General features: G+C 43.4%; 1 protein-coding gene across 14 annotated transcripts in view; it reads right to left on the bottom strand.

The window, feature by feature from the left end:
• camk2g1 (calcium/calmodulin-dependent protein kinase (CaM kinase) II gamma 1) overlaps positions 1-16,850 on the bottom strand; it is a 36,329-nt gene extending 19,479 nt beyond the window's left edge. For all 14 annotated transcript variants that reach the window (XM_084567054.1, XM_084567065.1, XM_084567060.1 and 11 more), the window contains exons 1-5: positions 16,642-16,850; positions 14,590-14,684; positions 7,639-7,698; positions 2,792-2,846; positions 2,610-2,675 (exon numbers count right to left, since the gene is read on the bottom strand). In XM_084567054.1, the coding sequence (XP_084423180.1) occupies positions 2,610-2,675; positions 2,792-2,846; positions 7,639-7,698; positions 14,590-14,684; positions 16,642-16,706 (341 nt within the window). In that variant the 5' untranslated portion in view covers positions 16,707-16,850. The remainder of the gene's footprint in view (positions 1-2,609; positions 2,676-2,791; positions 2,847-7,638; positions 7,699-14,589; positions 14,685-16,641) is intronic.
• Positions 16,851-27,702: the final 10,852 nt, after the last annotated feature.

Genomic DNA, 27,702 nt, shown 5'->3' with positions numbered 1-27,702 from the left:
CATGTTTCACACTAGCCTGTTGAGTGTGTTGGCTCGCGATGGGTAAAAAATTTTTTCCCACAAGCCAGATTAATACTGTCCACACGCTGCAGCGTCAGGCTCCATAAACCCACTGTTTGAGGCTCGTGTTCATGTCTCTGGAAAAGGTTAACGGGTCAGAGGTCGGGCCCGGCGAGGGGAAAACGTGGCTCAGGCTTAATCCACACTGCTCGTTTTTTATTTTGTGGGTTTCTGAGAGTGCGTGCGTGTGTGCTTCCAAAGCCCCCCGCCCATATGTACAAACAGACCAAGACCCCTAATCCAATTGTAGGCAGAATTCATAAGCTGCACACCAGCACAGCCACGGGAGAAAAGGAGGAGGAGGAGGGGGAGAGAGTAAAATGGTCCAATCAATAGTGAGGGATGGTCAGTCTATGAAAAAATAACACAAACAGGTCAGCAACGGCTCCCTGACGTCATCAGTGACGTAGATTATAGTTTGCTAGATGGGACTAGGTGTTACGTATCGCTCCCTCCTCCAGAAACGCCAAAAAGGCTTGAACCAGATCGTCAGAAGTGTTTTGTTTACCGTGTCCATGTTACGTGCTCTTGGTATATTGGCGACCTCGGTGCAGGACATTTTTTGATAAGATTCGAGCTCACGAGTTGTGACGTGTTTGCTGAGTTTTTCAGAAATGTTGAACGCTAAGTCAATATATTGCAACTTGGTGATAAAGCGGTCATTTTACATTTTTATATATAGTGGCCTATTTCCCAGTTTATCATTTAATTGATAAACTGTTAACTATGGTAGCTGATGCCACTATTCAAATGCCAGGCACCTTGTGTAAATAATGATGACGTCCCATATAACCACCAGCCACGTCAAAGCGTCTCAACAGAAAAGATCTACTGGCTTTCAGACTCCCGACACAAATAGAAAGCACGAGCAGTATGTGGACTATTATAGTAAGTTTTGTCTGATTGTTGGTCAGCGTCTGGGACTCGCTTTTGCCTCTTCATCTGTTTGTCAGACAAGAAGTCAGAGTAGATGCTAATAGCTTAGTATGGAGACGCCGCTGTCCAGTGCACTTGCGAGTTGTAAACAAGTAAACAAGACTGTTTGTTTACGTCCATATCAACCTATAAATATCAACGACGTAGGCTTTTAGACCATTAACAATACACTCTAAATTGGTGTAAGCAACTTTTAGCAGTCACTGAAGTTAAAGGAACAGTATGTAAGATTGTGGCCAAAACTGGTACTGCAATCACTTTCTAAATACTGTAGAACGGTGTATCCCCTCCAACCTCCCCCCTGACTCGAGGTTGCCAGGTTACCGAGGTAACGTTAGGCTACTCAATACGTCTCAATTACGTTTCACATTGCCATAATCGACGCGCTAATGTTGTTTTCCTCTGCGTTTCAGCATAATGACAGAGAAACGGGCTCATAACGCATCGCTAATGTTAGCAATGACGACTCGCCGTTTTTATTTCCCAAACAATTCCTTACCTTTTCAATTCGATGACCCACCTCCTCTGTATGCGCTAACGTAACGTTACTTTGCACGAACATGCATAACTTTGTTCGACTGTCGTGAATATTTTAAATGTCCATTTACATTATGTACAAGTAAGTTAGCCAGGAGAAAATTAGCAACGTTGGCGTCTGTCTTCAAATTCTTCTCCGTTTTCAGCCGTCTCCATCTTTCAAAGGCATCTCCTATACAAATCCTTGTTTTATTTCGGACTTTGTCACGACGTAGTTCGGATTCATAACGAGGTCTTAGGTTTCGTAACGTTACACATGTTTTATCCGTCACGTTCGTAGCTGCAGCTGCGGTAACTAGAGCAGAGCTGGCAACCCGGAAGACGAAACTCTACTGGCTTCGTGATTGGTCGATAGGTGGAGGGTGGCGCCTCAGGCCAAAACACAACATGACAACAATAACATCAGTTGAGGGCTGCAACTCTCACTTTTAAATGACAATATCCTGGCCGGACCACTGTTGTCAGTGATATAAGTATTTGAAATGAACATGATTTCTTCATGTCTAGTGACATATCAGGGCCATTTTATGATGAATTGAAATACATTTCTTACATACTGTTCCTTTAAATCATACACAGCATTGTCTTTGCTAATAATGACAAAAGATAATAAAGAGCATGTTTCCTAATTAGCTAAAACCTAATAGAAACTTTTGTGAATAAGGTAGAAGTTTTATCTTTAACCTTAATAAATGAGGAATATTCTATAGAAAAAAATACTCTTACGTAAGAAATCAATCATTCTATTTGGCATGTTTTCCTGATAATGTTAAATTATCAATTATCAACTGAAATCTTGATGACAATCGAAATTATTTGCGATCAATTTCCCATTTAAGCATAAATAGTTTCAGTACTACTTGAATATATATAAGGAGGAATATGTGAGAGAAGGAAGCAAAGTACATTAATGCACTTGTTGGGAGGGGGATGCGATTCTGACTAGAATACGAGCAAAGCAATTATATGCTCCACTGTGTTCACGCTCATAAACTGAGAGTCTTCATATATTTAATGAGATTATGACGTATGTTTGCGGCAGCATGTTGTGTATACGTCGGGAAGCAGCTCCATACCTGGCGTCGGCCTCACTGTAGTACTCTCTGGCTACAATGTCTTCAAAAAGCTCTCCTCCTGTCACCCTGGGAGGGGGAGGGAAGAGAGAGAGAGAGAGAGCAAAGTTGTTAGCATACACAAACAAACCGCAGTCACATGCACGGATAAAATGTCAGTGGGTATGTGCGCAGAATATACTCACAGGTCAAAGACTAGGTAATGAAAGCCCTCTTCTGAAATGCTGTCATGCAGTCTCACTGCCGAGAGAGAGAGAGAGGGTAGGAAGTGAGATATGGAAGTAACATTTAACGCTGCTGCAGGTTTTGACGGTTGCATCTCCCCCATAACATAAACGCAAAAACAAATAATTTCTGAAGGGAGGAAGAGGCCGAGGCAGAGCTGCAGAAATAAATGTCAACTGCGATTGTGATGCATTGATTTTCCTTCTTACCGCAGAGATATGAGCGCATCCAGTGGTTAGGCAATTAACCGCCATTTAATTCTGCGCCACACTCCGTACAATTATTGAAACTGAGGATGCTGCTGGGACCGTGTGCTGCATTGGGTCAAATTACTAGTAGTTTAAACCGTGTCTTTATAACGAACACGCTCACTAGTGAACATTTCTGTATGGTTGGGATAAAAGCTGTACCTACTGCGAATAATTATAGTTTATTTTCATGACGCAGCATGTTTAACAACAAACTGCAATAACAGACTGACATTATATGAATCATTTCAAACGCTGGGGGAGTTTTCATCATTGCCGACGATTTAGACACATGCAGGAACCAGTCTGAGCGATAAATAAGGGTATGACATGGAACAAAGACATAAAGATGTCAGGAAGTTAACACGAATATTTTGTGTGTGTGTGTGAACTCATTTTGTTTACTTTCGTCAATTCTGTTTTTCTTTTTGTGCACTCGTCTGCCAAGCTGAATAGCTGATCAGAGGCCTGATTAATGCCAACGGTGTGGAACGCGCCGCCAAAACTAGGATCATAGACGCTCACAGACGCTGGCAAAGGGCCAGCGTCATGGCCCTTATTTAATCAAAGGGCAGTGGCAGTTTATATTGAAGATGCCTTACCACTAACAACAAATTGGCACCCATCAACTCGACATGTATGAAAACATTGACTGCGTTTACATGGTCTTTAGTGTCCCGATTTTGAGGCTTATCCCGGCTTTGAGCATATTCGGGATATGGTGTTTACATGGAACACAGAGAAACCCGGTTATTCATATCCCCGTATACATGATAAATACCAGTAACCCGTTTTCCGATCACTGCATCCTATCTGCGCATGCGTGTTTCACGTCTTTTTCAATGTTTTCCAACGCGACCTAACTTGTTCAACGGAGCGAGGTGGAAAACCAGCGTCACGTAGCTTTTCCGCAACAGATTTGAATACGTCGGCATTTCTGTGTTTTCTGCCATCTAAACACGTCGTTATGTTTAGTTCTTTCATTACTTTAAGGGAAAATTCTGTCTCTTCGTCGCTCCAAAAGTGAGAAGTTCTCGTTGCCGCCATGTTGTTTGTATATCAAGTGCGTCACTTGGCGTCACTCGCGCCTGCGCAGACAGTGGACAGCCGTCAGAGATCGGGATAAGGTGTATACATGCTTCAGTATCCCGGCTTCTATCGGAGTACTCCAAGTAGCAAAACCGGGTTTCTTGAAATCGGGAAATTAGCATATCCCGATTTCTGAATTCGGGATATGGTGTTTACATGGACAAACACAAAAACGGGATACTTCAAAAACCCGATCAAAATCGGGATACTAAAGACCATGTAAACGTGGTCATTTAAACACATTTTTGGACAATCTGTCAGTCTGATTCTGTTAAAAAATATTATACACTTTTAAAGCAGCTTTAAAGATCCTGACTCAACATGTGAAATCATTTGAAGACGATGTCCGCAGTCTTAATCAATGAGGACAACACAACGATCTGTGTGAACCACTGAAAAATAAAACGTGACCACAGGAGGTCAAGAACCACGAGGCTGGGAATTGTGTTTTTTTTTTTTGTCTTGGTCAGGAGCAGTGAATACATTAATGAGCTCATACTGCCATGACACTGCGGTTATGCGGTAACCACACCGGCCCTACTGTCAACATAGCTAAAGAGCAGCAGAATGACACAGCAGGATCCAGGTGTTAGAGGACGGGCCCGAGTCCCAGCTTTGGTTTAGTGTCAGCAGAGAAATAGTTATGTAAAGCGAATATCAGTTGTATAATAAGACGAAGCAGGATGCCCCTGCAGCAAGAAGCAAGAGCGACTGCTCTTTCCTCCTCCTCCCATCTTCTTGCACTCCATCCATCTGTCTCCTACTCCTCCTGCTTTCGTCTCTCCATCTGTCTCTTTTTCGTGCCCTCTTTTGTCTTAAAGTTTGAATGTAGAGTAGTCGATGCCAAAATATGTCAAAAAGAGAAGAAAGGACAAGAGAGAGAGAGAGAGAAAAATCTATACGGAGAGGGGATGAGGAAAAGTAGGCGAGGGGCGAATGAGTGCCTGGGGGGCCGACAGGAAACTAGGACATGAAGAAAAGAGAAATAAGGAGAGCAGCGGGAAAGGTGTCATTGATTGTCATTTTCCCCCTTTGTGGCCTTTAACACCCATTTTGTTGGGACATCTCCATTAGAGCTGCTTAATACGTTTACATTTTCCATCACAAATCCTAAGACATGAAAGTCCAAGAAAGCAATGGACACTTTTCACCAACATGTCGGATGCAGCCCACACATCTCAGCACAGAACAGAGATCGGTCCATGTCTTCAGCAAAAAAGGAAGCTTCAAGATACTGGGATCAACGAGTCCATACACTGTTGATGTTATCATTTATCTTTTTGTTTCTACTGTCCCAACAACTACACAGCTGATCTGAACAAGTCTCACTCATTGTCATAAATTTGGCACTAGTTTTCTACACCTTAGAATGATATAAAATTCACAAGGTGTACAGCAGACAGCATCTTAATTCTAAGCTGCAGTGTTAAAACATAAGCTTAAAACTAGACATATCATTTCTTTCACTTTCCGACTTTAAGTGGAAAGACTTTCAATTGAATAAACATTTCCGTTGCCAAATAAGATAAAAAACTAAACAAATGTTGATGAGTCCATGGTCCACAAATTATGAAAATCCTTGCATTACAATTAGGAACTGTCTGTGGGGGCATTTCCGCTGAAAATAACAAGCCAAGCACAGTTAAGCATGATTTATGATTCCATTTTATTTCGGATCTGAAACGCATTCTCTCGTACAGGTCTCTCTCTGTAGCCAGACAAGCCCAAAAAAAACTTCTCCCTCCTTCTTCCTCCTTCAAACTTCCTATTCTGACATATTTTCCCTTTTCTGTGTTGCGGTGATTTCAGTGAAAGTTGTTCAACACTGCAGCACGGGCGCTACGGTTTCCTCCCACCATCACCAAAAAACATGGGTGCTAGGCGCCGAGTCAGGTCGGCTAACCCTCCATCCGAACACAATGTACAATGTTGTATAATGACAAATGAATCACTTTACCTTTGCTCAGAGTCTGAACGCAGAAATATCCTGATGACGACTACCAATTTAGCAACAATGCAGCATAATGCTAGCCTAGAATCTAGACGCGCCCCTAGCGGCAGCAAATTACATTTGCTTCCAGGGGCAGTCTAGTTTCTCTCCGTTGACTTGAGATTTCGAAAAATCCAAGATGGACCGGGCCAATCACGAGTCGGTGGGCGGGCTTAACATGATCACGACTGACCTGCGACCATAAGTTCCGTGAATTACGCGTGAATTCCCCGTCCTGCTAGAACTACCAGAGCGATGGCTGCTGCTAGCGAACAACTTTCTTTCGAATCGGCTTTGGCCGCCACTCTGAAAGACTTGAAGTTAAGCTTTTCTCTGAGAAAGGAACAAGAAACTGCACTGAGGTCGTTCTTACAGAAGAAGGATGTATTTGGAGTTTTGCCAACCGGATACGGCAAAAGTTTGATCCACAGCTTAAAAATGATTAATGCAGGAGAAACTCAACCTGTAGGCGAACTCATAAAAAAAACAAAAAAACAGGATGCAACAAGAACTATTTAATATCTATTAGGATAAGTTTTTTCCACAACACATGCAAGGAACTCTCTTTTCCGTCGCTCTGACTACGTCACCTTCTTCGTTGCTCTGATTGGTTGTAGCGCTATCCTATTGCGTGGAGAGGGAGTTTGAAAGACAACCGTTTATCCCACCCCTCCGGTTGAGCCCCGTCTATGGAGAGTGCCCAGACCCTACATTTAATGTGGGTCTGGCTCGTCAGGCTAGCAATAATGCAGCAGTTGCACAAATGCTCACAACCGTTGACGCCACTTATGTCAGATCTAGGAAAGCAGACGCATAAATCCAAGTCTAGTCATGTGTGATCCATCACCCAGCGGTTGTGTTTTTGCCAGAGAGGGCAGGCGACATGCAAGTAACTGACAATAAGCGCCAATGTTAGGATCTCTTGGACGTGAACAACTACCTAATTAATTACCTTTTTTTTGTTTTGTCACCAAAGAAAACAAAACACAGATCTTTGAGATGAACACTTGAAGCAATATCAGTGTGTTAAACAATATCTTTAGGGTTTTAAGTTTAAAACTATTGACTAGATGACTTGAAAATGGAGCCATCACTGTGCAAATATATTGATTCGTAATAAAAACAAGAGAGTAATAAACAGTAAATGTGGAATTAGATGAAATGCCACAATTATTTAAAATTTAATTGAATCTTTTTTCCATCACAATGAGGCGAGTGTTAAATCTTCTTCGCTTTAGTGACACAACGACAAGAATTAACACATATATAAACGATATTTTGGTTAGCCTTCCATCAACTAGCTGAAACTACACAAACATTAATTACTGCCTCTTTCATGAAGACATGCTTGTAGGTGCACAAAATATTTCCCTGCTATGTGACGTCAAAGAACCAATTTAAAGATGCAAACTAGAATCTCATTAGGATATCGCAAAGCACGGGAAGCACAGGAGGACAGATCGTCTGGTTAAAAACTCACCAATATTGGGGTGCTTCAGGAGACGGCAGATACGAGCCTCCCTCTCAAGCTTCTGATGATCTGAGGAGACAGAAGTCATAGTTCAGACAAGTTAAGACAGAGAGGAATACACAGCGCAGTCATTATTAAAGTAGAATTACAGGATTATTTGACAAGACTTAATTTAGGAGAAGTTAGTGTTTATTCTTTTCACTTGTGCTGAATAAAAAAATGTGCAGCTTTATGGACTAAAAACCTAATAACAAAATGTTCCTGTCACTTCATCACTAAAACAATTCCTATAACATACATTAATCTATTTTTATTTGATGAATGACAGTAGAAACTTGAAACGGGGACATTGCCGTTTTGTGTTTTAACCACTAGACCAGTCAGTTTCACACATTAACGACCTGAAGCCATTATAACTATGTAAACTCGCTTCAAAGCCACCAGAGTCCATTACAAAAAAAAAATATATAATTTAACCTTTCTGAGCACAGGAGTTGCTGCTATACCACTGTGTGACATGTGTTTTAAGACGCTGACACGGATCAAAGCCAAACTCACCAACTGAGGCAGCAAGAGACCAGTAACTCTTGTGTTTTACAAGGTAGAATTACTGTTTTTGTCAATGGAGTTTGAGATATATATATCATAGATCAATATAAAGGCTTCAGTTCCCTGCCAGAAAGAAATGTCAGATGACAAAGGAAAAGCGTAATAATATTCCCAGTATAACGTACAGTTAAAGTGATTTTCTTTCCGGTGACTAAAATACGTTTTGCTTCTAACACAGTCCCCAAGATCTCTTCACTTGGCATATGTGCTAATATTCCTCCCTGGTGTCTCAAAGACGAGGTGTTTTACTGTCGATAACACATTTACTATGGATAAGTACCTTATACATCACCCTTAAAACATGAACAACCCCCTATATGGTAAGGACATCAAACTGATCTACACATGTTGGGAATATTTACAGGTGCATCAATCACACAAATCTAAAGTTTCTTTGTGTTAATAGATAAAATAATTTAGAGCAGCTACAACATTAATCTAAGCAGAACTCCACTGGTGTCATGTATGATTCCATCTATGTTACAAAACCACATGCGACATGATGTGTGTAGCAATGGCCGCAGGACTCGCATGTGCGCGTGTGTTTGTGCGAAGCCCAGTTATTCAACACTGCAGTGTTTGTACTTGCTAGCAAGAACACACACCCATTTCATGTCCAAACCAACATCCTTGTTTGAGGATTTCACTGAATCCTGTAGCTGTGTGTGCACAAGACTTCTAAACCAGTCCGTGAAATCGCTACGGGCGACAACCACGCCGCAGTCGTGAAGCCGAGGTCAGAGGTCGCTCAGGGAAACTGTAATGAAGATGCAGTGCGACTCAAGTGTGCGGGGATGTGTGTGTGTGTGTGTGTGTCACTGTGGTGAAGCCAACTCATCCCCAAGGCTCCATGGAGATTACAACACAGAGGCAGACTCACTAAGATTTGCATTCATTTCCCCAGCGCAGCAACAACCCCAGATAAAATTCACATACTGCTGCTGAGCAATCATGTACGCCTAACTGTTCTTCTACACTTGTGACACATTATTATAAAGCATGCCATCACTTCCTCTTTCTAGATTGCCCTTTTCTTCACCACTTGTTGCTAATTTGGATGCGTGTTAAAGCAGACATCAGGTGATTTGAAGCTCTGTCTCATGTCCAACACCAGACTACACTCTCCACATAGATCTACGTTCCCCTGTCATCTCTCTGCAGGTGTAGGTTTCCCCTCATCTGAGAAAAAGCGAGTGAATAAGGGAGAGACCTGAACCTCCTTTTAATTACACCGGTGACGCAGGACGGAGAGGCAGACAGTGAGAAAGAGGGAGGATTACATGGAACGTCCATTTGCTAGAAGAGGATCACAGCTCCCCTGTGCGCGTGTGTGTGTGTGTGTGTTTGTGTATAGCCGTCTACCCTGGTGCAGTGACACTGCAGCACTCACTAATTCATTCAATCTCCTTATTTGTTGGTGCGAGAGTGTGGTAGAGGAAGACAGGAAAGAGAGGGCCGGAGGGTAATTACTGGCACTTCCTGCTGCTCTCTAATTGGCCATCTGCTTTGCCATGGGGCGGGCCCACAGCCATCTTACATCAGCTGAGGATGAGGATGGAGAGGACCAAACACACACACACACACACACACACCTCTTTCTGCCACACAAAGCTGACAATCTGACTGAAAGCCTGAGGATCCAGTTCAATCTGTTTCAGGCAAGTTTACATGCAAACTGTTAGGACTGGGGTATAGTGACAAACAAATGGAGACTGTCACTGCAGATCATGTAAAAGTATTCTGGCGATGAGGTACAGTATTTTCACCACTTCCTTCCCCTTAACAGAATTGGGTATCACACAGCAGTTTCAAATTTGACAGTGTTTCAGCGCAAATATCAAATGTTAGTTCTTTCTTCAGTAGGAACAATGAGAAATGTTAAAAATAAATAAAACGAGAAAACTCAACTCAAGCGAGGTTGATTCTTTTTAGGTTGAGTCATTTGTTTACTCAAAGCACAGGCAAACTACAATACTTCATAAAATTATCTAAATGATCTTTAACGAAAGCCCAAACCTACAACATGTTCCGCATAACTAACTTCATTATTGCAGAGTCACAGATGAAGTGTGCTCAGTTGCTCAACGTTGTTGGTGACTAACTGAAACGTTAATTAGAGGGTCTAAAAAGCTCAAGCTAGACGTGGCTTAAAATCTTGTCTATTGTCGTTAATGTGAATATAAAAAAAAAAAAAAATAGGGGCATACACGCAGACTAGCAGAGATGTGGGAACAAGAAACGATATAATATTTAAGAAATTTATTGAGTTGTAGCAATGACAGGTGAAAAAACCTTTGGCAACACAAAGTGGGAAGTACCAAGTTAAATTATTCTTGACTAGGCCCTTCTGTGAACTAAAGGAAAGGTGGTAGAACTGTCACTGCTGAAGCTAAGACGAGCTCTGTCATTAAACTAGCATAAACTTCTAGAGGTGGGAACTATACAAGAGGGTTACCTAGGCAACCATAACGATGAACATAGCGCTTTATATGTGGATGGAGCTATAGAATCTTACTAAGGGTGCATCCGAATACCCATACTAACGTACTGTTGAGTAGGCGAGACGCAGTACGTCACAGTAGCAGTACGTCCGAATTCTTAGTAGACGAAAAGTACCCGGATGGCCTACTACCTCCACAGTATACAACGGTAGCTCACTACGCTATCCCACAATTCAGCGGGAGCCCGCTAAGCGTAGAAGAAGACGAGCCGCCGGGAAAATCAAATCAGACAAAATGGCTGAGACCGTTGTGACAGCTACAGCTACGACAACCGAAGTTTATAAATGTAAGCGTATTAGGATAAATGTTGAGTTTAAAATGTTGGTTGTTTCGAAAACACTTCTCCGAGGTGGCTTTAAAATTTCGTGGCATCCGTCGGTGTGCGTCATACGTAAACATCCGGCGTCAAAAAACAGGCAAGATGGCTGCCCAGTACGTCCGAATTGTATGCCTACTACTCGCTCGCATACATAAATAACGTACTAAATTGACGGTTGAGTAGTACGTTCTAACCGACGTTAGTATATACTGACTATTCGGATGCACCCCAAGTTAAAAACACATTTTGGTGTCCACTCAACTCAACAAAAGGCCAATTAGAGACAGCATTTAATCCATCTCTCTAAACATTATCATTGACACAGACACATCAGTTTTATCCCAAGTGCCATGTAAAATGTTTGTAGTCCCAACCAAAGCTTTTTTTAGTATAATCTGTCTCTTCACATCAGATTAGCAGCGATATATATATATATATATATATATATATATATATAAAAATGCACAAGTAAAAGCCATCACGGTCACAATGGTAACCACTGTACACAACATCATCTTCCTTCTAGAGAGACTGTATTAACACGGCAACCATAAATGGTGAGAAGGTCATGAACTTGACTAGTTCACCGTCACTTTCCTTTGAACAAATTCATACCTTTGCCAGGACTTGCAGGACTTTCCCACCCAGGTCATGAGGGAAAATAGCCACCAAGCGAATAATGGCCTATATAGCATGAATTTCGCACGGGTCAGATCATCCGACTGGATTGTCACTTTGCTTCACGTTATTGTTTAGTCGCAACAAAATTGTTCATGTTCATGCCCATTTGTGCTTTCAGTCAAGATATAATGTGCTGTAAGAGTTTCTAACCACCGTTACTGGACTGTTTCATCCAAGTAGCTTCTTCTGATGTGGTGCCCTCTTGAAACCCAAATGTTTAGGGTTCGTTAACAACCCAATACTGAATAAGGAGCTATTATTATTATTATTATGATGTGATAATAAGATCATTTAACTTACGGTGAATTGTACAGCTTGAGGTTTTCACAGAGCTGTCTAGCTAGCACAGGAAGAAAACCTTCATGTTCTTAAACCAACCAACAAAGCTATGATTGATCTCCTGAATACACCAGGTCTATTTTAATCAGACATGCGGGGCGAGGTACAGAGGTCTGGAACTAGGCTGCACTCAAGACGAATAACAGCAGAAGGGGCTTTCGGTTAACAGTAATAGTAATAATAATAATAAGAGACTTTGGCTACAGGAGTCGAACAATGAACCAACTGGGTCAAATTTGGGAAAATTGCTGACCAGTAAGTACAATTTGTAAAGTAGCACAGCTGGGACAATTATACAGCCCCGGGACACAAACTGTAGGACACTTTATAAAAAAAAAAGAAAGATGAGAAGAAAAAGTATTAAGGTAGTGAATTAAAGCGGACAGACTCTCTCACAATAACTCACACACACACACACACACACAGTGTTGCAGCAGACAATGCAGCAGCCATCCACTTTCAAGAGTCACTTCAATCAGCAACAACAAAATAAAACGGAGCATTTATTCTGGACGGAAACACCGACATTAAACCAACGCAGAGCTTTTTGTGCCGTCATCACGCAGCATGTACGGCATACCACATACAATTTGTAATTTACAACATACCACGCATTTTTATCCTCTAAGTATTATTTTATTTCTTATTTTTAGTGATTTTCTTTGCCCACCAAAAACCAATACTATCATTTTTTTTTTAATTGAATCTACCACAATTAAATGCACCTGTTTCTCTAGGGTGTATGGCTCCTGCCCAGTCGCATCCATCCCAAATTTCCTGTAGACAGGACTCTCACACACAGCCAACTACCTTCATCCATCCCAGACATTTCTCTTCCCTCACTTACTTCCTTCCTTCTTTGGTTTCCTTCCTTCCTTCCTTCCTTCCTTCCTTCCTCTCCCTCCCTTCCGCCTCCTCAGATTACTGCAGTGTTTACCAGAGCTTTGAGAGACTTACCCACCAGGCCACGCGTGAGGTCACACTTGCCCCATCGGGCTAAAAAAAAAACACCCAAATCCTGCCGGGCAAGCTGCCTGCTCACGCACCGGTCGCCTGGTGTGGACGTTGTGTTTTGTTTGCGTGTAGGTGCATGTTGCGTCAGCGACGCGGCCTGCTGCAACTCTTCTCTTAGCGCTAAATTATCTTCCTCCAGGCTCGCTGTATCACGTCTCCTCCTCTGTCTCATTTCACCTTGATTCCCTGGTGTGGCGTGTCACCGAGCTCCTTGCAAGACTATACTGTTTAAAATCTCCTCCTGTCCTGGCCTTCTTTCTTCTCCCCTGGCAAACACGCACATATACACAGGCCTACATTGTACTCCCTGCCTCTGCAAAGAGCCAACAGTTTTCTGCTGAGTCCATGCTTTTGCTTGGTGGGACATTAATACTAGAAGCTGCCCTATGTGGACACTTGATGGCAGGGGTAGAACAATAGCAGCATTACAACACACTAACAGAAAACAGACACGCTCTATTAGTACTACTCCCTGCTCTCGCCGTCTGTCTTTCACGCACAGACAAATGCCATCAGACACAGACAACAAGAGGGCAAACAGAGAGGCGCCTATGGAATCCGTGGGGTCTTAGTGGTTGATGAGATACATTTAGCATAAGTGGATTAGCCTCAATACAAACCAATCCCCCTTTGCAGAAAGACAAGAGAAAGGCAATGAGAGAGAGAGAGAGAGAGGCTAGCTGAGAACGAGAGGCGCAGCGGTAATGAGAGAGTGCAGGAAAGGAGAACAAAGGAAACCAGGTGTGTGTGTGTGTGTGTGTGTGTGAATGCCAGGAAAGGAGTATGCAGGTTTAATTTGCAAGAAACAAAAAAAGGAGAAAGCAATTAAGTATCTCCGTCTGAAGCCAGGGGAGGTCCTGACACGACGACACACGCTGACGTCGTCGTTACGACACAGCGCAGCACACCAGGCGTATACACGTGGGTGTGGATCTGTGCGGGGAGGCGCACGAGTAAAGCCGGCAAATTACATTCATGTGTGGACTGAACGTGCAGACAATTGTTCTTATCCTGGTATTTCTTATTGTTTGAAAATGTTCTATGAAGACCTTCTTAAAATTTGGAATAAATTAATTGTACAGCGGTTGGCTAATCACGCCACAGAGGAGCAATTGAGAGTTTTATGATAAGAAGTCCCGATAGACGCAACATGTACGATTTCCAATAAAGCAATATGACGACATATGCAGCGAGAGGAACTGAGAGAGAGACTCTGCTATACAATACCGTGGCAGCTACGACTTCAATGTTTCTGGTAAGCCGTAACAAGGGGAAAATCCATAAACTGAACCGCTTCATGGCAATATTGAACTCACAAGATTCGTGAATCGATAAGATGAAGCACCTTGATTTGTCCAGTATTTAGTTTGCCGTATTAGCCGCTAAAATAAACAGTTGTTTTATCTATGAGCTGCTTCTCAAAAGAAACTCCAGCGACATTAATATTCGCCACAAACAAACGCAGCTGTTAGAATTTGCACGACGTTGTTACCGTACCTCTTGCAGACAGCTTCTTAGTGTTGATGATTTTTGCAGCATATTCCTGTCCTGACGACTTCTTTACACACCTACGCACCACTGAAAAAGCTCCCCTAAGAAGAAAGAACAGAAGCAACCAAAAATCAGTTCCATTTCACAAACACACACACACACACACGCACACCGACCGACACAAAGTGTGACATTTGAAACTGCATCCACACATGTGGCAGTGGTTTGTTTGTGTATGCCAACAACCTGCTGCTCTTTCACACACATACATACAAAGTAAATTTTTTTTTTTTTTTTTACAGTGATTATTATCACAGCATCAGTGTGTGTGCAATCACAAAAGGTGAGCAGCACTATAATATAATAAGAGGCTGGTAATCTTTGATATACACACACACACACGCACACACACGCACATACGACCGCCCCCAAATTAAATTAAATTAGCAGCAAAAGCCAGAGATACACCTCACACGACAACATACAATAATGACAGCTGATAGGATAAAAAGGAACGACGACGAGGTTCATATTGGCTTAAGTGCACTTTTAAGTATAACAGAAAAGTAATTATATTTGATTTTTTTTCGCAGGTCTGCAGTTTCACGTCCTCCACAGTTTTCCAGAAAAGGAAAAGCTGCTCTCTGTGATATTTATATATATATATATATATATATGGAGGGCTGCTACTTTCTGCTGCACTCTTAGTTTCAATTATTTACCAGTAAATGAGAGGTGACAGGTGACACAAACACAAGCCAGTGCCTTTGACGGTAATAACCTGTGACGGAGCAAAAAATGCATTAACAAACGTGGTGCAGAAAACACAAGCTGAGAGGTAAGTGGTCGGTCCATAGGCGGAGGAGGAGAATCAGGAATCAGAGCCACTATGGAGGACGTGTAGGTGTGTGTGTGTGCGAGCCCCTGGCTGTGCAATCAGTGCCATCGATTACTGTCAATTATTAGGGTAAGAGTCGAAATGGCAGCTGGAAATTAAGGCCAGTGTGTCTTTATTGGGTCGGTGGTGTCGCCCAAGAGGAGCAGGACGGACAAAAAATAAATAAAAAAAATAAAAAAAATGAGACTCCGCCGGCCAAGAACAACAGATGCTGCAGCTGCTGAACCAGAGGAGGAGGAGGAGGTGGTCCGGTTTTTCTTGCCGTCATCAAATACCGAGAAAACTCGTCACACATTAAATTGCCGTTACAACTGCCAGCGACGGACGATTACCTCAGTTTAACCGTAATGCATTCACTGATAACGCGACGGCGGGGACAGCTGGTGTGCGGGAGCGCATAGGTATTACAGTGCAAACATTAAGCGGCCAATAACTTCCTCATTAAACGATACAGGGTTGTAGCGTTACTCAACACGGTTACACAAATCATCTGCAGCTGTTCGGTGAGGGGAGAGAGGAGAAAGGAGAAAAGAAAAAAAAAAAAAGAAAAAGTGGTCGGCCTAGTTAGCTAGCGACCACAGCGTAAGGTCTACGGAGCCCGCACCGAGCTGTCAGACCCCGGTGAAATGTCAAGCAGGGTCTCTCGGGGCCCCCTGCTGCTTTGACTGCTCCAGCAGACCAGAAAATACCGGCTAGCAAACACGGAAGGGTTAACGGCTGCTAATGCGCCAAAAAAAAAAAAAAAAAAAGCCTCCGTGCTGTTTATTCATCACCAACAGCGACTTAAAAAAAAAAAAAAAAGGATGCTAGCATGCTAACTGTGCTAGTTTATCAATATCGGCATGGTAGCTCGGTGGCTAACTTGACTGAACGTTGGTGCCGTTACTGACTGCGGGAGCTGCTAGCTAGCTCATAGCAACGGTTATTTAGCATGACTGCACCACGACAATATTAGACTCCAGCTAACACGCACTGACACGGTTATTCAGCGCCTAAACCGGACTAGTCCGTAAGCTACTCGGGCTAACTATCGCCTGCTAGCTGGCTAACAAGAAATAATATGAGGCGAGGTTGTTGCGGGGGTGGGGGACAAAACGACAAGACAAACACGATGTAACGTTACGGCTGCTGCCGCCGCCGCCAGCGCTGCTGCTGCTTACTTCCCGAGCTCCTCGTACAGCTGGTACTCGTCGGTGAACCGGGTGGAAGTAGCGGTGGTTGCCATGGCTGGAGCCGTGTGTGGAAGGGAGGGAGCACGGAGCCTTGGGGTACGACGGGCGGCTGGCTCTCGTACAGGGAGGGGGTCCGAGAGGAGGGTAGCCTAGCCTCCGACACTGGAGTACCTTTCTGACAGACTGAAGAGGAGAGAGAAGCGAGCAGAGACGGAAAGGGAGGGGCTGGTGAGAAGAGGAGGAGGAGGAGGAGGAGGAGTGATGATGATGATGTTGCGTGTGTGTGTGTGGTAAAGGGGAGGAATCCTCGCGAGAATAGGCTTGTGCAGCATGAGACCTGGGCCTTCAGTTCAATGAAGTCATTTAGAAATGTGTGCAGATTAATTATTTTAGACCAAATAAATAATCTATAGTGAGGGGGCTATAGATCAAAAATGAGAAGACATATTGTTAATGGTGCAGATAAAGAAAAAAAATAAAAAATAAATCTGCTCCTGTTCCTGCCTCCTCTCATATCTCACATATATTGCAGAGAAGAAGAAGATCCCAGCAGCATTTTACTGCACTGGCTGGGATACACCCAACCCTGGGTCACACCTCACTGCAGCAGAGGCAAACTGTGACACACACACACACACAAACACACACCCCGACACATACACACACTCCTGGGATCAATATTGATTAATGCAGGTCTTGCTCTCAACACAGGAGGTCCTTCTGAACCACTGATTTTGCCGTCTGAGGGCTTGTATGTGCACAAGGGAGACAGGGACAGACAGTGGGAATAGTGCGACGGCTGTATCGGGTTTCCACCGGCGAGCGTGCACCTATGTTTTTTTCCACAGTGTGTGAGGGCTGTTAGCTTGGCGGTGCTAAAAGACGGTGTCACACAGATCCAGAGTGGCTCACTAAATGTTTAATGTGGCATGAGTGGGAGGCCATCAGAGGACAGGCGGGTGGGGCGGGCTGGAGGGAGCCGTGGAGCTTGAGAGTTACAGTTAGAGGCCTAGTGTGTGTTCGTGTGTGTGTTCGTGTGTGCGCCTGCTCAGCACTCGGAGGTAGGACACACTGTCGGGAGAACAAAATGGTGATTTCACTCCAAAGTCTTCGTGCGTGGTTGTCAGCGTGGGAACACAAAACCAAAAACAACCGAAAAGTTCAAATATTACGAGGCTGTATCTGCAAGTGCAGCCTGCTGAATCGGTGATGGAGAGCAGGGAAACGAGGCCAGCATGCATGCATGTATGTGTGTGTTTGTGTGATACGTGGAAGACAAATGAGCACTGCAACGTAGGCTACTGGCCCTCTCCTGCCCTCCTTTTGCTACACGCTAACCCTGCTGCCTCTGCTCCTCTTCCTCCACCTCCTCAGCCTCCACAGGAGTTATATAATGGTGAACTCCTCAGCCTTTGTTATCTCACACCAACCACACAGTACGCCTTGCCCGCTCCATGAGAGACAGAGGAGTGAGAAAAAAAAAGAAAGTAAAGATGATTTCAGCTGAGTGAAGAAAGAAAAGAAAGTCTCTCTAATATCTTAGCGTCAGATCTGTTGCCACATTCGTTTTGAGAGTTGTGACAATCCTACAGTGTACAAGTGTATCATACACCAGTCAAGCATAACGTCTAATATTGTGTAGGCCCTCGCCAAAACATCCCTGACCCATTGAGGTATGGACTCCTCTAGACCTCTGAAGGTTTGCTGTGGTATCTGGCACCAAGACGTTAACAGCAGATCCTTATAAATCCAGTTGCGAGGTGGGGCCTCCACAGATCGGACGTGTTTGTCCAGCACATCCCTCAGGTGATCTGTTGGATTGAGATCTGGGGAATCTGGAGGCCAAGGCAACAACTAGAATTCGTTGTCGTGCTCCTCAGATGTCGTGCTCCTCCTGAACTATTTTTGCTTGCTGGCACTGAGAATTGTCTTACTGAAAGAGGTCACAGCCATCAGGGAATACCGTTTCTGTGAAAGGGGTTACTTGGTTCGCGACAATGCTAAGGTAGGTGGTACATGTCAAAGAAACATCCACATGAATGGCAGGGCCTGTGGTCTCCCAGCAGAAAATTACCTAAAAACATCCCACTTCCTCTGCTGGTTTGCCTTCTCCTTTGTGTTCCCCAGGTAAGCGACGCACATCCCTATAATGTGAAAGAACACATGACTCATCAGACCATATGACCTTCTTCCTTCGCTCCACAGTCCGGTTCTGATGCTCACATGCCTATTGTAGGGGATGTCAGCGGTGGACAGGGGTCACCATGGACACCCTGACTGATCTGCAGCTACTCAGCTCTTTATAAAACAAATTGTGGATCACTACTAGGCTACTACTAGATTTCTTTTTAGCAATTTGAGCGCACTGTACACTCTGTTGGATCAGACCACATGGGCCAGCCTTCATTCCCCACATGCATCACTGAGCCTTGGTCACAATGACCCTGTCACCAGTTCACCCTCCTTTCTTTTTCTTTTCCAGTTTTGATAGGTACTGACCACTTGAGACCAGAAACTGCCCCCACAATAGCTGCAACTGTGGAGCTCTGCCTTTGTTGTCGGTGTATGCATGATATAAAGAAATTGCAAGATATCCATCACAGCGGTGCTTTTAAAAAGAATAAAACACTAACATACTCTACAACATGCACCCACAAACAATCACATTCACAGAGTAAGACCATAATAAATATTAAATACACTGCCAGGTCGCTACCTGGATTTAACTTACCAAAGAGGTACGAGCCTCCTTTTGGATAATTACTGCATGGGTGATTATCTTTCAGCCGGCAACAAGTTATTTAACCCCAACTGATGCAATGAGCAGCTTCTCATTTCTTAAACAACCATGTTGAAAGACACATCCTGTGGTTGTGGGAAAGATGTTAGTCTGTGTGAGAAGGGTCAAATCATTGGCATGCATCAAGCAGAGAAAACATCTAAGGAGATTGAAGAAACTTCTAAAATTGGGTTAAGAACTGTCCAACGCATTATTAAAAACTGGAAGGATAGTGGGGAACCATCGTCTTTGTGGAAGAAATGTGGTCGGAAAACAATCTTGATTGATTGCGATTTGCAATCACTTAAACGTTTGGTGAAATCAAATCAAAGAAAAACAACAGTAGAACTCAGGGCTATGTTTAATAGTGAAAGTAAGAGCATTTCATCATGCCTAGTGTCTACTGTACAAGCCTGTGGGGGCAGTGCTATGAGCTGGGGTTGCTGCAGTTGCTCAGGTCTAGGTTCAGCAACATTATGTGCCCAAAGGACGAGGTCAGCTGACTACCTGAATATACTGAATGTTTTTTTTTTTTTTTGGCCAGGCAGTGTATAATGCACAAGAATATGTCATGTAATGGCTCACAGACTTTCCTTAGTGACTCTAGCTGCAGAAACTTAATTGCAGTAAGTTCTTTTTGGAGGAAGCGCCATCCTGTGGAGCTAAAATATCTGTGTATTCGAAGCAGAACCTGAAGCTGAGTTTGTATCTAGCTTCAGTAGCTGCCATACATTTAAGGCATGACTTTTCCTTTGTTGTGAGTAATGAGGTGAATACGCCATCTGTTACATCATCACAACTGAGAGAGGGTGGACGGGGCCAAGAGCTGAGTCATGACACTCCCATTCTCCAGCGCTTCAGAGAACTAATCTGACTGGAGGGGAGGGGGAAGTGAATGAGTAACGCTCGCTCTTCCTTCAGCACATACTGTCGTGACGCCCTGGAGCAATAAGCCTCTGAGTCTGTCGTTGGCGGTTGTGGCTGTGTTATGCTGCACCCAAGTGTCAGTTTGTGTCATTGCATTAGGTGACAAGTAGATGTAGATGTAGAAAAGTAGATTTAAGGGAGTAATTAAGCATCATCTAAACAGTCAACTTCCTTTACTACTGTTGTCATTGACATAGTTTCATGTCTGTGTGCTCTTGTTTATTCTTATAACACTAATTCACAGACAATAGAAATCATTAAAAATTACATATAACAAATCAGAAGATGCTCCAGCTTTGTTTATTAAACATTTGAAACAATAAGTCTTGAATTTGACTCAGGGTCAGGTATTGAAACCACATAAACCACTTGACTAATGGTTCTGTTATAATGTATTTCCCAACAAAGTTGATGATTTTTGTCCTCATTTTACACACTGTTGTCAGCAATGTTTAGATAGGAGTAGATGGGCAGGGATAATGTAACGCAGCAGACAGCGCTCTCCACTAGAGGTCAATTCTATGTAGAGTTGAAAAGCCGCTGCACATCCAAAAGTGAAACAACCAAAACTTGTACAAGGAAATAAGAACAACAGCTCCTCACATCAGAAGATTTGTACAGTTTTTTGGCCCAAAGAGCAAAGGTGAGCTGCTTTATATGAATTACAATTATTTAGATTAGCGATAATCAACACCAGCTAACAATAATTGAATAACCTTTAAATAACTTATTTTCTATCAGTAGTTCTGTGGATTTGCACTGCAGTCAGGCGAAGACTTTTCTTGTCTTGTTCAGCCCTTATTTTATTTATTTTCGTTTACACTCAGGTTCATTTCATGTATTATCAGTGGGGATGGAAAACACTGAGAACTGAACACTCTAAAAACTGAAGTAAAAGTCCAGGTCACATAAAAACTGTATTTCTCTGTATATGTACTTCGACATTGGTCTGGCATTTTGGGGATGGGGTGGGAAGGGTGCATGTTATGTTTGTTCAGATTGTGTCTGTCCATGTAGTGTTGTTTTGTTTGTATTGTTTTGTATAATTGAAAAATTTGGAAAATGATAATAAATAGTCTTTGATAAAAAAAAAAACAGTATTTCTCACCACAACCCCTCGAGATAGACCATCTCTCACCCTGTTCAACAGGTTTTTCATTCCACTCATTCCAAGTAAATGCGTCAAAGCACTTCACATGTAGTAAACTGGTTGAACATGACTTGGACTATGGTTCCACCATGTGTTCAACAGGCACATCTACAGCACGCAGTGAAAGTGTAATGAAGTTGTTATCCGCACTTGTGAGTTATGAATGAGAATTAGTTTGCAATGGTTTTATACTATGACTTATATATATTTGAAAGACAGATGTTGAAATGATTTTTCTGTACATATAAAAACTTTTTTTAAAGTACTACAGTTAGATCACTCTATATATGTTTAATGAGACAGCATGTAAAATATTTTTTAAATATGAACCATAAATGATTTTGCCTTTTTACAGCCTGTCCACAGCTCTGAAGACCTTGAATTTTTACTTCCGTTTTAGCTGACTTGATGAAATCTGACAATGGCTGCATTTGATCCAGTTAAAAAAATATTACAAATATGCCTGGATGAGCTGCAACAACATGAGCTGAACAGATTTCAGTGGCACCTGACTGCCAGAAGCCAACCCATCCCAATGGCCAGGCTGGAGAATGCTACCAGAGAGGAAACTGTGGACGTGCTGGTGCAGACCTATGGAGAAGACGGAGCTGTGGAGATAACAGTCGACATTTTCATGAGGATGAATCGTAATGACCTCGTAGTGAACTTAACTGAAGGTAAAATGTCCTACTATGAAAATTTTTTGCATGCATGGTAACATTTCATCTGTCCCTGTATATTGTATTTTTTGATTGTTGTTAAGTTAATTGAATGGAAGTTCACTAACAAGACCACGCCTCTTGATATTCAAGGAAGTTTATTTGACCAGGTTAAAGAGAAGGGAAAGATAGGAGATCAAACGGAAGGGTCGAGGGGTTGAGGGGAAGGAAAAGAGAATTGAGTAGCGACTGATGATGATCCTTGGACAACTGGACGTAGGAACCCAGGGAGAGAGATTCAGAGTGGGGGCATATCTCTGGAGGCGTCGGCTCCTTGACCCCCAAAAGAGTTTGCTGAGGCGAGTCGGAGATGGGCTTTTCTGATGTCAGTGTGGTGGTTGCAGATGTAGCTCAATCGGGCATACCTTGACGAGAAGCGGTGGATGCGGCTCTGATGCGGAATGAGTGGCTGGAGTAGCGATCATGTGAAATCCCTGATCTGGCCAAAACCTGGCGAAAATGATGGTGAAACCAGAACTGTATAGCTACTTCACCTAATTCGGCAGTGAATAATGGATCAAGAGGGCATGCATGGAGGGCTAGTCGGGCATTCACATATTTTGCATGGGTTCGAACGATCGTACAAGGATGAGGAAGCTGTAAATTCAGAACATCGCGGGAACCCAAGAAGGCTAGGAGAAACGTGGGTTCAAGAGTAGAATCAGTAGGAGGGGACAAGTAACCTGTTCTGCCTTGCGTATGCCTTTGATTAACATGCTGACGTGAGAATGGAAATGGTAGGGCAAGGAACTCTGGTGATCGGTTCAATGAAGAAACTGATGCCGCTGATATAGACTTGGATGGTAGTTTTGATTTCTTGAATAGAATAGGTGTGCGTTATAAAGCTAGTAAATAAGGCAACATCTAATGCAAGGAACGGCAAATGAAGGGATGCACGAAAAGCTTTAAAGCAGTTCCAACCGGTGTAGTATAAAGAAAGCATGGTGGGTTAAAGGTTGTTTAAGATGGATTCTTGTGATGCTGACGTATGATGAATTGGTGTTGGGCTGAGATTAGAGTGAGTCTGCACATGAATTGTATTGTTTCGAGGGATCTGGAACGGCCTTTATTTATGATGTTGGTGGTGGCTATGTTGTCAGAGTGGATGGGAATAACCTTTAACCACTCATGCCCCCAAAGAAGGGAAGCGATGGCGATGGGGTATATCTCATACGGGGCAGAGGAATGGGACAGTGAGAACATTTCTGGTGGCCACTGAGAAGCGAATCATAGACTCCTGTAGTATCCTTCAAATCTGAGAGAGGGCACTGCATCTGTGCAAAGCTGGATGTCATTGGGCTGGGAGATGAAGTCGTCATAAAAGAAAGAAATACTGTTCTAGAAAACAGGAAATGATGCCACATTTTAAGTTCCATTTTGCAGGTTGGGTCGAGGGTGAAGGAATCGAGGAGGGAAGGAGCGGCAGAGGCCGGTGACCTGGGACGCTAAAAGAAAGGTTGACGTTGGGGAACGATGCAGATGGTGAGATCAAGATGGCTGAGGAGGGAGAGAAGCTGCCAATTAGAACGTCTGGGAGCTAGAAGGAAATGGAAATTAGCAAAGAAATACGGAAAAGTTTTTCTGGTGGCCAGATGCTTGGGATTAAATAGAGTTCAGAGTGACGCTAAAGAACTCTATAGAAATCTTGAATGGGAAAAAGATGCATCGAAAATCGCAATAATCATAATAATTGTAATAATCGCAGTGGTCATTGAACAATCGTATCGTAGCACCTTGGAGTCGTAATCGAATCGAATCGTGAGGTGCCTTGGATGGCACACCCCTAACGTGAGTGTGGTGAGACCAACTGATGGGGTGACTGCAAGTTGGATCAAGGGTGAAAGATTGATGGGAGGAGTTGGAGAGGCTGGAGAAGGGTGAGAAAATGCGGATTGGGGTTGGATGTTTGGCGTTGGACGAGGGAGAGGTGCGACGACGATGCATTCTGTGGCTGGGTGTGACGGAGCGCTGCAAAGGGGGCGAGAGATGGCAGGGCGAGAAGCAACACTCTACAGTACAGCTCCAGTATGTGCCCAGATTGAATTGCTGTAGTCTCTTGCAGCCTGGGAAGCAAAAGGACATGGTAATGACAAAAGCCAGTGCCTGCGAATCTTAATGCGAGGTCTAGAATAAGGATATATAATCGTCGAGTTCTGCTCTGCGGTCTGGAAATGACGAGCATATAACGTCTCTAAAAAGGGGAACGGCTAGAGCGAATTTTGTAGGTGTAAGTTCTCTTGATCGTTTTGGAGATTCTAGTTTCAGAATTTTCAGAAAAAGCAGTGGAGATGGGAGACGGACGTTGTGTTAGAACTGGGCGAGTGGCTGGAATGGTGGTTGCCAATGTGAAGTTGGTAATGGGCAGACTGTTGGAAGAGAGGAACGTGCTGCTGCAGAAGGAGTGGGAGGCAAAAGAAATGGGGAAGATCTTTGGGGGAGGGAGGCTGGGTTAGGGATGGGGAGGGAGGATAAGAGGGATAGGTAGGAAATTTATTCGACTGAAGAGAACGGTCTACGTGGCTAGCAAATACCGAGGTGGAGGTATTTGAAGTGGATGAGAATGAGGGAGCTATAGGCACCATGTTCAAAATGACTGAAGGATGGGAAGAGGAAAGAATGCTGGGTAGTCGGGCGTAGAGGAGTGCTGGCCGGAGGGGAACCGATAGAGGGGTGGCCGTTACGGCGTCTTGTTGCCGGCTGGCTATGGCGGTTTCAGGGGGGGACGTGGCTCAGGTGAGCGACGCCGAGTGGAGGAGGTGGAAAATGAAGGTCGTAGTCGCTGGATGCAGGATAATGTACGAGGTTTTGAGGAACTTGGACAATGGAACGTAGTCGGGAGAGGTGGCTAGCTGGAGGCAAACGGATTGAAGTAGAAGGAAGAAGGAGAATTGGGAATGATCGACGGGATGTCGAACATTCGGTGTCGGATGCGTCTAGGACCAACTCGCGGTTCATGGTGAAGGTAATCTAGTTTTCTTAAATCGTGTCTGTGCTCTCGAACGCTCGTTTGAGAACTGAGTCAAATGGGCGAGGAGAGGTTAGGTGCGGCTATATAGGCAGGTGCGGATAATTGGGTGTTTGAGGCGTGGTCCTGTTCCTGAACCTCAGTTATTTAACTTCATTAAATGATTTTTATCTCTTAATTTTCAGGCAGAGCAGCTCAGAGAGATGAAGAGCCGGTTTTCACTGGGGCAGTCGGAGCAGCTGCGAGACAGACGCAGAGAGATGAAGAGCCGGTTTTCACTGGGGCAATCGGAGCAGCTGCGAGACAGACGCAGACAGATGAAGAGTTGGTTGGGGACCTGACTTGTTCAGTTTGCTTACATATTTACACTGAGCCTGTGGTGCTGCAGTGTGGCCACAGCTTCTGTAGGGGCTGCGTGCAAAATTGTAAGAAATGCCCATTGTGTCGGAAAGCCGTCCATGACCCTGATCTTCCAATTAATTTAGTTCTGAAAAATTTATGTGAAATTCATCAAAGGCAAAGACAGATTGATCCATCAGGAGGACATGGAAATGTCAGGTTAGAGTCAAACCAGGTGAGTATTTAGTTACTGAGTTGACTGCACTCAACTAGCCATCGTGGCCTATTGGCGACAACTCTTGAACTTACTATTGCATTGATTATATGTGACTCTTAAAACTGAATGATCTAAAACCCTATATGTCCATCTTCCAAGAACATCAAAGAGAAGCAGGAAGCTTCTGATAAAGTCAAACAGTTTTGTGATTCATCAATTGAAAACATTAAGGTTTGTCATCATCAACTTTTTTCAGTCAAATCTTTAACTCATTAAGAAATGAAGACATGACCAGTTCTCATTTCAATGTAACCCACAGAGTCAGAGCTGTGACACAGAGAAGAAGATTAACGAGGACTTCAAGAAGCTTCATCTCTTCCTCATCGAAGAGGAAGAAGAAAGAATAGTGAAACTAAAAGAAGAAGAGACCCAGAAGATTTGTATGATGGAGATGATAAGAGATCTCAGCAGAGACAGGTTGTCACTCTCTGACATTGTGAAAGGCATAGAAGACTTAGGAGCTGACAGCTCATTCATACAGGTAGATCATAAAACTTAGGAAGGATCATATCATACAAAATAATGTGAAGACTTCTAACAAAGTTCTTGTTTTACTTGCAGACCTTTAAAACTGAAATGGAAAGGTTGGTATTATCCATCTTATGTTTTTCAAGTGTACCTTCCATCAGAGCAGTTATTTGTCACAATAATTGTACTTTCTATCACACTGGCTGTAAATACATCCTTGCTCTGAGAAAAGAGCAGTCTAACCTTAGCTCTAACCCTTTAGGGGTTAGCTCTAACCCTAAAGAAAAGGTCATTATTTTAGGATATACTACAACCACTGGACAGTTAGCTTAGCATAAAGACTAGGATAGCAACAGTTAACCTAGCTGTCACATAATCAAACAGGCAAACAACACTTTTATACTGCACCTGAGCTAGAAAGTGATCTCTCCACAGCCTTTACGGACACCCTGAATGACCAGTAACACATGACATGAGATCACCGCTTTAACACACACTTTGAAAATGTGAATTTACTCCAGAGCTCAGAACACACTGCCAGACCCAAAGCTGCTTCCTCAGACAAGGATAGATGTTTCCAAACATCTGGAAAACCTCCAGTTCACAACCTGGGAGAAGATGAAGAGCATTATCAAACACGGTGAGTTTTAGGGAGAAAAGGTCATTAACTGACTTTCATTCTGGTCACAAAATTAATAATAATAATAATAATAATAATAATAATACATTTTATTTAAAAGCGCTTTTCAAGATACTCAAAGACACTTTACATAAAAAGGACATCAAATCAGCAAAACAATGTAAAATATAACATCAAAAACACAATAAACACCTAAAAAGGTGTGTTTTTGTCAGAGATTTGAAGGTAGGAAGGTCGGTACAGTCGCGGATGTGTTTGGGGAGAGAGTTCCAGAGGGAGGGGGCAGCTGCAGAGAAGGCTCTGTCGCCCCAGGTTCGATGCTTGGTCTTGAGTGGTGGAGTAAGGAGGTTTGCGTCACATGAACGGAGGCTGCGGGATGGATTGTGGCAATGGAGCAGGTCAGTGAGATAGGAAGGGGCCTGGTTATGGAGGGCTTTGTGTGTGAGGAGGAGGATTTTGAACTGAATACGCTGTGGAACTGGCAGCCAGTGGAGTTTCTGGAGGACAGGAGTGATGTGATCACGGGAGCGGGTGTGGGTGAGCAGACGTGCAGCAGAATTTTGGATGTACTGAAGTTTCTTTAAAGTTTTGGATGGTGTGCCATAGAGGATGCTGTTGCAGTAGTCAATTCTGGAAGTGATGAAGGCGTGAATGAGGGTTTCAGCAGCAGAGAAGGAGAGTGATGGACGGAGTCGGGCAATGTTCTTGAGGTGGAAGAAGGCAGTTCTGGTGATTTGACTGATATGATGATCAAAGGAGAGGTTACTGTCAAAGATGACTCCGAG

Source organism: Chelon labrosus, assembly GCF_963514085.1.
Source record: "Chelon labrosus genome assembly, chromosome: 19".
Taxonomy (NCBI): domain Eukaryota; kingdom Metazoa; phylum Chordata; class Actinopteri; order Mugiliformes; family Mugilidae; genus Chelon; species Chelon labrosus.
The sequence above is the reverse complement of the archived record's forward strand: the minus strand, read 5'-3'. Positions and strand labels throughout refer to the sequence as shown.